A 10,021-nucleotide genomic window follows, 5' to 3' on the forward strand; every position below is an offset into this window, starting at 1 on the left:
CACTGCGAATCAAAACACGAAATGAACTCCAGCTTTTATAAACAAATATTAAAATCTAAATTTCTGTACCTGCTTATCCCCCTACAAAGAGCAAACAGGTTTTTACAACCTATGTCAACTAATTGTTGTCCTACCGACCAAGTTATATTAGGGATTAGTCGGCTTAGAACTCAATACAGATATTAGAATAAGAATATTACCTAATTTAAACATTTTTTTTTAAGAAATGGATTATACACAGTTATTGAATTTAGGACTGACAGTTTTTTAATTGGAAGTGAAAGTGAACCTTTAAGATTTAAAATATCGAATTAATGCAACTTTTCTGAATTTATCAAGTAAAAATGCAAAATGTTTAAAATGTTTGAAAAAATGCAACATTTTCTAATAATATCAAAAAAATGCAAAAATATGCAAAAAATGCAGATTGCATTTAATCCGGTCCTTGGTAATAACGTAGTCTTTCATTCTGCGTTTAAAGTTTTCAAAAATACTTTAGTTAGTTTTCTCAGGATTCGAAAAAAAAAATGAATTCAATTTAAATAGCATTGAAGCCGAAAGTTCGTATCCATCACCTTAAAAATTAATTCTACTTATATTCATCGTCTCTTGTGCTTATACAGTGGAACCTCGATTATCCGTCTCTCTATTAACCGTCACCTCTGTTAACTGTCAGGATCCATATATAAGTTATATTGTACAGTGGTACCTCGACATACGAGGGTAATTCGTTCCGTAACCTTGCTCGTATGTCAAATTGCTCGTATGTCAAAGCAATTTTCCCCATTGAAATTACCCGAAATGTCATTAATCCGTTCCATTCCCAAAAAACCACCTTAGTTGTTTTTGTTAAGTGTTTTTAAATAAGAAAAATGTTTTTACAAGAAGAAACATTTATTTATAAGTAACAAAAAATACATACATATTCTGTAAAAACAAAAGAAAAAGTGAGGTGCTTACGGAAGCGCTTAATTTTCGTCAGTGGTCTTCGCTTTCTTCGTCACACTTTGCTCATTTTCATCTGCAGCTCGTTTAAAAAAACTGTCCAAAGAGGTTTGTTTCTTCCTCCCTTTCATAAATCGCTCGTGCCTTCTCACATATGATGCTTTGGGTCAAGGTTCCTCCTTGAAGCTGCTTCTCTGTCACCCATACCATCAGTAGTTTCTCCATCTTTTCATGGAGAGAAGTCCGGAGCTTGGAAATTATTGTAACGCCCTTAGCTGGCATTATACCCTTTATCACCTCCTTCAAGTTAGAAGTAGGTAGTCAAAAAGAGGCATGAATTTTAATAAAAAGCGGTTCGTCGTTTCTCAAATTTTGCTCTCATCTCAAAGCAAAACATCGCTCGCTCGGCGGCTTGTATCTCAAAACACTCCTATATTGGGGCGCTCGTATATCGAGGTACCACTGTATACATAAGTAAAAATTTAGTCATCAATTCATTTTGTTTGAGCATTGCGATATGCCAAACGAAATTCGTTGAAATATACATGTACAGTTATGCCACCACCGCATTTTTTTATGTAAATAATTTTTGTTCTTATCCAGGGCTCTGGATTAAATTGCAATTTAAATAGGTAAGGATAAATGATACCGTGCTTTTAGAGTTCTATTTTTTGAATCGCAAGCCGAAAATGAAAACGCACAGCACAATAATTATAAGCATTAATTAGTCGATATCTGTATATCACCATAATTCAGTGTGTCACCATAATACTATGAATTTTTTTAATGTTCTGTTAACCGTCTTTTCGATTATCCGTCATACCCTTGGTCCTGTGCCCTGACGGATAATCGAGGTTCCACTGTATGTATATTGTAAAAGACGGAAATACAGGACGCAGTCAGAAAGCAGTTTCTTAACGAAAAGTCTTGGATTTAAAATATTGGTTTTTTATTTTTCTTTCAATTATTCTAATTGTATAAAAGTAGCAAACTTTGTATCTAGGGCTTTTCGTCTTCCTCGTATTACGGGAGATGTCGCTGTTTTGCATCTCAAAAGGTGGAAACATTGCATCGCGATGTTTTCCCTTAAATAGGCAGGATTGTTGATATTTGGTTCAGAGTTGTGACTGCATAGCTTGACTGAGGATGCATAGATGCTGAAATAGCTATATGGAGATGGTGGTCCAACTCTGAATCAAATAAAAACAAAAACTGCCTTTATCTCTTTATCTAATTCTACTTATATTTTCAGACTTTATTAAACCAATATGTCTACCATCGAAGGATTTCCTTTACCAAATTAATGACTTAGTTACAGTAGTTGGTTGGGGACTCGTTGCTTCAGGCGGTAAGTTTACTAAAACAATAATTTAAACAAGTTTAAAGTTAACCTTTTCTTAAAAAAAATAATTATATTTTCCTTATTGCCTATCTTGTCAAGAAAATTCAGAAAATTCAAAATAAATTCAAAGCAACCGATATTACAACGGAAAGCAGAGAAGGGAAGATAGAATCTCTTAATAAAACGATGGACGATAAATACAATTTTATGAGGAACGAAAAATAAGATATGAATAACGACAGAGATTCTACAGCTGTTGGCAGAAAGAAGAAAAAACAAGAACGACAACTCTATATTATATAAAACGTTACAACGAGACATACAGAGACAGATCAGGAAAGTCAAACAGAAAGAACTGGAGAAGAAATGCCAAGAAATCTATATACTACAAAGTAAATACGATGATTTTAACGTGCACACGAAAGTAAGAGAAATTTCAGGTAAATGTAAAAAGAGAAGAGTAATAAAATAAATGAAGTAGGTGAAAGATTTAGAATACAAGTAAACATATCAAAAACTAAATGTATGGTCATCAGCAAAAATAAAATTAGAGACTTCCAACTGCTTATCAATAATACACCAGTGGACTGAGTAAAGCAGTTTACATATATTGGAAAGATAGTAAACGATCAATGGGATCACTCACAAGAAGTAAAATGTAGAATAGAGAAGGCTATGAGTTCATTCAACAACATGACCAAAAAAAGCCACAATCTTAATCTGGAGATAAAAAGTAAGGCTCCTACGATGTTACATCTTCTTAATATTAAATTACGGAGTTGAATCCTGGACACATCTGAAGCGATAGAGAAAAAACTTGAAGCCTTCGAGGTGTAGCCGTACAGGCGAATCCTAAGGGTATGGACGGACAACATAACTAATGAGACCATACTAGGAAGAATAAGGAAATAAATGGAAATTATGTACTTATACGATTAAAAGCAAGACGTTAGAATATCTCGGGCACATAATGAAAAACTGCACTAAATACAGATTACTAAAAATAATCCTTCAAGGCAAATTAGTCGGAAAGCGAGGAATTTGGAGAAAAATAATATCATGGTTAAAAAACTTAAGGAAATGGTTCTCCACAACAACAATAACTAATCTATTTAAAGCATCAGGTAATAAAATAATTATGGCCAGAATGATTACCAATATTCGACAAAAATAGGCACAAAAATAAGAAGGTCCTCTCGGACTTTCATGTTCATATATTTTTTAATAATAAGAGTGGGCTAAAGAAAACTGTCCACCTCGATATTTGGCAGTATTTATTAGATTTTAAGGAAATGAAGAAACAGGTCTATTTTTGATCTAAGTGGGACACATTTTTACGATACATACATTTGTCATTTGTCAACCCCCGTCCTTCCATTTCCCCCACCCCTTATTTTTAAATAGGGAATAGGGGTCGTGTGCTACCTCATTTGAAAGGTTATTCAATTCTCTTTTCAGTAATATTAACACTATTAACACTGACATAATTAATTATGCTAGGGTGTCCAAAAAACATATTTTGAATTAAATTAATTGAAACAAAAAGAAGAATGTATGCAATTTATTTAACTCAAAACACATTCTGCTACTGACAGAAAACAAAGAAAAAGAAAAAACAAAGAAAAATTTTTTTGACAAATAAATATTGTTTTTCGCTTAAATTCGCATTTCCTTGGAGGAAAACAATACAAACGGCATTGTCTTCTGCGACAGTTTCACTCTTCTGCGAAAACACTTCTTAATGCTCAGGGGCGTAACATAGGCACCCGCAGCATGAAGCTTGCGGGGGACCCCAATATGTCAGGGGCCCCAACTTGTCGTCTAATATATGAAAAAATGTGTTATTGTTATATTATTTTGCTCATATATACGCAACGTTTTTTAAGCAATACAGTATGTATTGAAAATGAAGTTGTCCATCAGATAGATACAATGTATCTATCTATTTTATTTCTATTTTATTCCATACCAATAAAGATGAAAAATGTAAGTTGTCATAAACAGTGCACGAATACACTAATAGCCCAGTAAATGACCGATTTGGAGTGTAATTATCAGCGTCACTACGTATTTTATTGGTAAATTGGATTTAGATTCTACTTATCCTCCACTTTAAAGTTGAAGTTGCGCCGTTGGTAGCTTTTACTTTGGGGGTGAATGTCACCCCTTCTCGGGGGTGAAAACTATACGTTTAAAATAAGTCCGGAAATTGATAAATTGACTAATTATAACCAACATTTGTTCTAGAGAGTTCTTTTCAAAGTCAATACTTTTCAAGTGACTTGTGAAAATGTTGATTTTTCAACAAAAAACCACGTATTCAGGCGGTTTTAGGAACTCAAAAAATAGGTATTTTATCGAATTAAATATTTATTATCGAAAAATTATTCGAAGAAATATTTTTAGTAAAAATGTAGCTTATAAAAAACAAAAAAAGAATGGTGTACCTATTCATGAAGTCTATCGACACAGTAAAAGGAAAGTTGTAGCACATGAAAAATTGTTCTTATTCGTTCAATTTCAAATCGAATATTTCAACGTGAAATACCCAACAAACGAAGCACTTTTCGGGGAAAACTCATTGAAACTTTTTGTTAATGTTTAAAAAAGAGCTTTATTTTTATTTTTTGTAGCATTTTATAGCAAGCTTCTAGTATGTATCAAAACAGAGCGAGTTGCGCTCAAAATAAAGTTGGCCCCTTTTTGCTAAAAAAACGTGAAAATCTCCCCCTAAGTTGGATCGGTTCGAAGTTGTTATTTTTGAAATAAAAATGGTTTTATAATAAAAAAAGTTTTTTTATTTTAGAAAAATGCTCTTTTTTCAAAATAACTGTTTAATAAAGTATTAGCAAGGGCGGATCCAAAGAGCCCCCCTCGAGAATTTAAAATAATATAAATTTAAATATTTGCAGCTCAAATGTTTTTAGTTTCAAACACATATCCCGCTTGCTACGAGAATAATGTTTTTAGCTTTGTGCTGAACGAGATATAGTGTGAGGTAACCTAAGCTATGAATCATGTATCATAAAAAAAGTCCATGACCCGCTCCCTGAAAATCGGTCTTGGATGCGCCCTTGAGTATTAGTGATACGAAAATCTAACACTTTAATAAAGTTGTAATGAGTTTTCCCTGAAAATTACTTCATTTTTTAGATATTTCACGTTGAAATATTCGATTTGGAATTTGACGAATAAGAACAATTTTTCATGACTTACAAATTTGCGTGAGTATAAGCTACATTTTTGCTACTTACGAATACTCACCTTTTTAATTATTTGCAAAAAAACCGCCTGAAAATGTGATTTTCTGTTTAACAATGTTGAACGATTTCACTCGTAAATAACTCGAAAAGTATTGACTGGACTACTTCGGTGACAACATTGAAAATTACACGGTATCGCCGTATTTCACGTTCATTTACTGGGCTATAACACATATAAGTTTTTCCTATACATGTCGCATTAATTCTGCGGGGGGGCCCGACGGATTTTGTTAGGCCACTGTTAATGTTAAATTATTTTATTTATAAATTTACCATATACAGGGTCTTGAAAATTTATGGTCCGGTGGTTTTTGATATAAAAATTATTGTATTTTTAACTTAATTTTGAAATATAACAATATATTAATTTGTTGTAGGTGATTATAGTTCCACGTTACTCAAAGCAACTCTACCATTGGTGGATAAAAATCTCTGCAACAACAAAGGAGTAACAACTTTAAACGATGGGCAAATGTGCGTAGGTCTTGGTAATGGGGTTGATACATGTTCGGGTGACTCTGGCGGTCCAATGTTAATGCAACGAATGGAAAACCTCGAACTAGTTACCTACCAAGTTGGAATAATTTCTTACGGATTTGGCAGGTTTAATTGTGGCAGCGCGCCATCTGTTAATACGTATTTACCATTTTATTTAGACTGGATTAGGAGTAAACTGGATTAAGAGCAATAATTGTATTATGTAAATATTTATCTCCTTTTTTATGGAACCCACTTGTACAGTATAATTTATTAAATTATGGTTTTATATAACAATTTCACGTAGTTTATTTAAGCATTAATAATAATTGCAGTTGATAGTCAAGATGTACGAATTATAGAAAAATTATACTGGCGTCAAACAGCGACAGCTTGAATAAATGGAAAATTAACAGAAATATGTAAAATACAAAGAGGTGTCAGACAGTGTTGTACACTGTCCCCACTTTTATTCAATTTATATTCAGATAGCATATTTTTATAGAAGCGCTGCATCATTTGGAATTTGGGTGTGAAAGTTAATGGAATTCCGATAAGTACAATCATATCTGCAGACGTTACAGTTATTTTAAGTAATGATATGAATGGATTGGATTAAAATGCCTTTTAAGTGCCACTGGCACAGTGGAAAGCGAGTTTGGCCAAAACATAAACTGTTCAAAAACCAAATACATGGTATTTAGCCGTTTGGCCCATCAAGATTCACTGTTATAAATATGTTGACGGTCATATAATTCAAAGAGTACCTAGTTTTAAATATCTTGGTTGCCATACTACTGAATACCTAGATCCAGATAAAGAGATATAATGTAGAATCGAGATAGCCTTCACGACATTTTTAAAAATGAGGTCATTCTTCTGCAATGATAACTTGCAACTTCAACTTCGAAAGCGCATGATTAAATGTTACATTTGGTCAGTCCTCTTGTATGGTGTCGAAGCATGGATATTAAAAACATCCACCATTAATCGTTTGAACGCCTTTGAAATCTGGCTGCACAGACGTACACTGAAAATACCATGGACGCCTACGCTGATAAATGTGCCAGTCCTTAAGAGAGGAAATGCTGCCCGAGAGCTGCTTGATGACATCAAAAATATAGAAAGATGGCCTATTTTGGACACGTAGTAAGGGGAGACCGATATAATATTCTTCACCATATTATGAAGGGTAAAATCGAAGGACACAGAGGAATTGGTAGAAATCAGGTCTCTAGGTTGAAGAATATCAGGGAGTGGACAGGAATAAAGAAAGCAGGACAACGATTTGGAGCAGCTGGAGACAGAGACAGTTTCGCCATGTTAATCGCCAACGTCAAGAGGATTTGATAGGGCACGTTAAGAAGAAGAATTAATAATAAAGAGCAAATAGGTACGGACATTTACCAAGAAACGTGGAGATCGCCAGATGGGAATACATCAACCAAATTGATCTCAACCAAAGTTGAGAAAGATGAAGAAACTGCATAAAAAAGTTGAGGACATATACAGAGGACCTGATATGTATTCAGACCACTGTCTGGTAGGAATATGGGTAAGACAATATTGGTACCGATCCGCCGGAACAAAAAAAAAACAAAATATGATAAAAACAAGCCAATAAGATTACGTATAGAAAATTAACGAATACTACATCAAGAAATTATTAATGAAAAACTGGAACACAGCAGAAGACGGAAGCGTAGAATGCATGTGGCGGACAATAAAAGATGCCATTAACGAGACAGTGACAGTGTCAATACTAAGGCCAATGTCAAGCCAAAGAGAAATAAAAAGACATGGTTCGACAAATAATATGAAGAAGAACTAGAAAAGTGAGGCAAACAGCGGTTAAAGATGTTAACTCAAAATACAGAATACGCGATAAGAAATTATATGGAGCAGATGAATAGAACTAAAAGAATACTTAGAGGGAAAAATAGAAAGCACTACGAACTAAAGTTGAAAAATATAGAGGAAAACTATAAAAATAAAGACACTAGGAACCTGTAACAAAGGGTAAAAATGGGAAACGAGGTTACCAGTCGAATACTATGCATTATAAAAATAGAAAAATGGAGAAATAATTATAGGCGAAATGTAAGTATTAGAGCTCTAAAAAGAATATTTTGACGGTCTTTTGAATGGGACACACGAAAGAGAAAAGGATAACGAATAATTAATAGAGCCACCAACTAACGCACAAAATTAACCACTCGCAGAATAACCACCCATCATGAGCGAGATTCAAAATATTTTCGGGAATTTAAAGATGAGCAAGAGCTCAGTAAGTGATCACATAATGGTGGAAATGATTAAATATGGAGGGTACTAGCTAGCAGACAATTCAGAAACTACTTGATTAAAATGTATAAAAAGAAGAAGTGATATTTGCTGAATGAGCAGATGCAATATTATGCCCTATACACAAAAAAGGAAGTAAAGCAGAATGTCAGAACTATCGAGGCATAACGCTACTTAACAACATAGCGTATAAAGTACTAGCCGTACATATTAAAAATAGATTAACAGCAATGACTGTTACTATAGTCCTTCTCACTTTGACTTTACAGTATAAGGAATATAGGCAATGCACTTCTTATGAGAGTTTTTAGCGCGGTGGTGCCGATTTTATCAAAAAGAATTTGTAATCGAACATTAGAGAGATTAAATTAAAACTGTGTTAGAAAGGCAATATACAATTGTCCTTCACATAACATTTCGAACATTTGTACTTATTGTACTTATGGTAGTGGTCTTTTCGGGCCGCTGATCACAGTTTAAAGAAGCGGAAGAAGAAAAAGAAGATTATTAAGCTTCTTGACAAGTGACGTCCGCGCATCACTGTTTTTTTTTCTGTGCGTGTACTGATCACAAGTGCTTTCCAAATAGTTTTATAAAAATTATTAGACAGTGTTTAAAATACCACAAAAGTCATCAGAGAATAATTGTGTATCCCGAAAGAGGCGAAAATATGAAACTTTGCAACAGAAACTGGTAGAGTTAAGGTATTTATATGATATTTTTGGGTTTTATCCCAAAAGACCAAGTTATTTATAAGATATTTTTGAATCATTTTATGTTAGATAAATTAAATTATGTGTGAATAGATCGAACTATAAATATTTAATATCTACGAAATGACAATTTTAACCAAATTCAAACTTGGGGTCCTTTTTTTGTTGTTATCAATATATTTTCTCTGTTGTCATAGTTACTATATTTCGCCTTCTTCCCTATTCGAAATACTCAAAACGTCAATAGTATTTGTCAAAACACACAGAGATGTAACAGGCGCTATGTTGCCACACTGCACTGGTTTTCCTATTAATGTTTATTTTGTAGCAAAATGTCCGACAGACATGATATTATGCAAAAATTTATAGTGTTTGTGTCAATAAGGATACCTTAAGGTAGCCCAAAGTAATACAGACTACATTATTAGGGGTTTAAAAATAAAATTATAGCCCAAAGGTTTAAAATAGAACAAAATAAAGGGTTTACCAATAAAATTAGAGGAGGGGTACTTTTAAGCAGCCCAAAAAATATTTATGATTATTTGACCTGCCTCTATTTTTCAGAGGTACTCTACAGTAGTCCAGAAGTTTAGAATAGAACAAAATATATTAGTTTAACTGCTTTTGTAAATTTTACTTCGATTTCACGTTACAAGCAAGTTTACTTGCACTAAATTATTTGTTTGGTTTTGTGTTCAAACAATAAAACTAGAGCAGAGGTATTTTTTAGTAGCCTAGACAATCTTTATGATCATTTTATCTGCTTCTATTTGTCAGAGGTATTTTTACAGTAGCCCAGCAGTTTGGAATACAATAGAATTATATTTATTTCACTACTTTTGTAAATTCTACTTCGATTTAAGATTACAAGCAAGTTTAATTACACCAAGCTTTTTGTTTGGTTTGTCTTCAAACAATAAAATTACAGCAGAGGGTACTTTTTAGCAGCCCAGACAATCTTTATGATTATTTTATCT

At 33.2% G+C, this 10,021-nt stretch overlaps 1 protein-coding gene across 1 annotated transcript in view; it reads left to right on the top strand.

Annotated features, from left to right (window-relative positions):
- Nucleotides 1-6,324, top strand: part of LOC114327661 (CLIP domain-containing serine protease B10-like) — a 109,593-nt gene extending 103,269 nt beyond the window's left edge. The window contains exons 4-5 of the mRNA XM_028276335.2: nt 2,198-2,293; nt 5,928-6,324. Coding sequence (XP_028132136.2) covers nt 2,198-2,293; nt 5,928-6,232 — 401 coding nt within the window. The 3' untranslated portion in view covers nt 6,233-6,324. The remainder of the gene's footprint in view (nt 1-2,197; nt 2,294-5,927) is intronic.
- Nucleotides 6,325-10,021: the final 3,697 nt, after the last annotated feature.

The sequence above is a fragment of the Diabrotica virgifera genome, chromosome 7, assembly GCF_917563875.1.
Source record: "Diabrotica virgifera virgifera chromosome 7, PGI_DIABVI_V3a".
NCBI classification, from domain to species: domain Eukaryota; kingdom Metazoa; phylum Arthropoda; class Insecta; order Coleoptera; family Chrysomelidae; genus Diabrotica; species Diabrotica virgifera.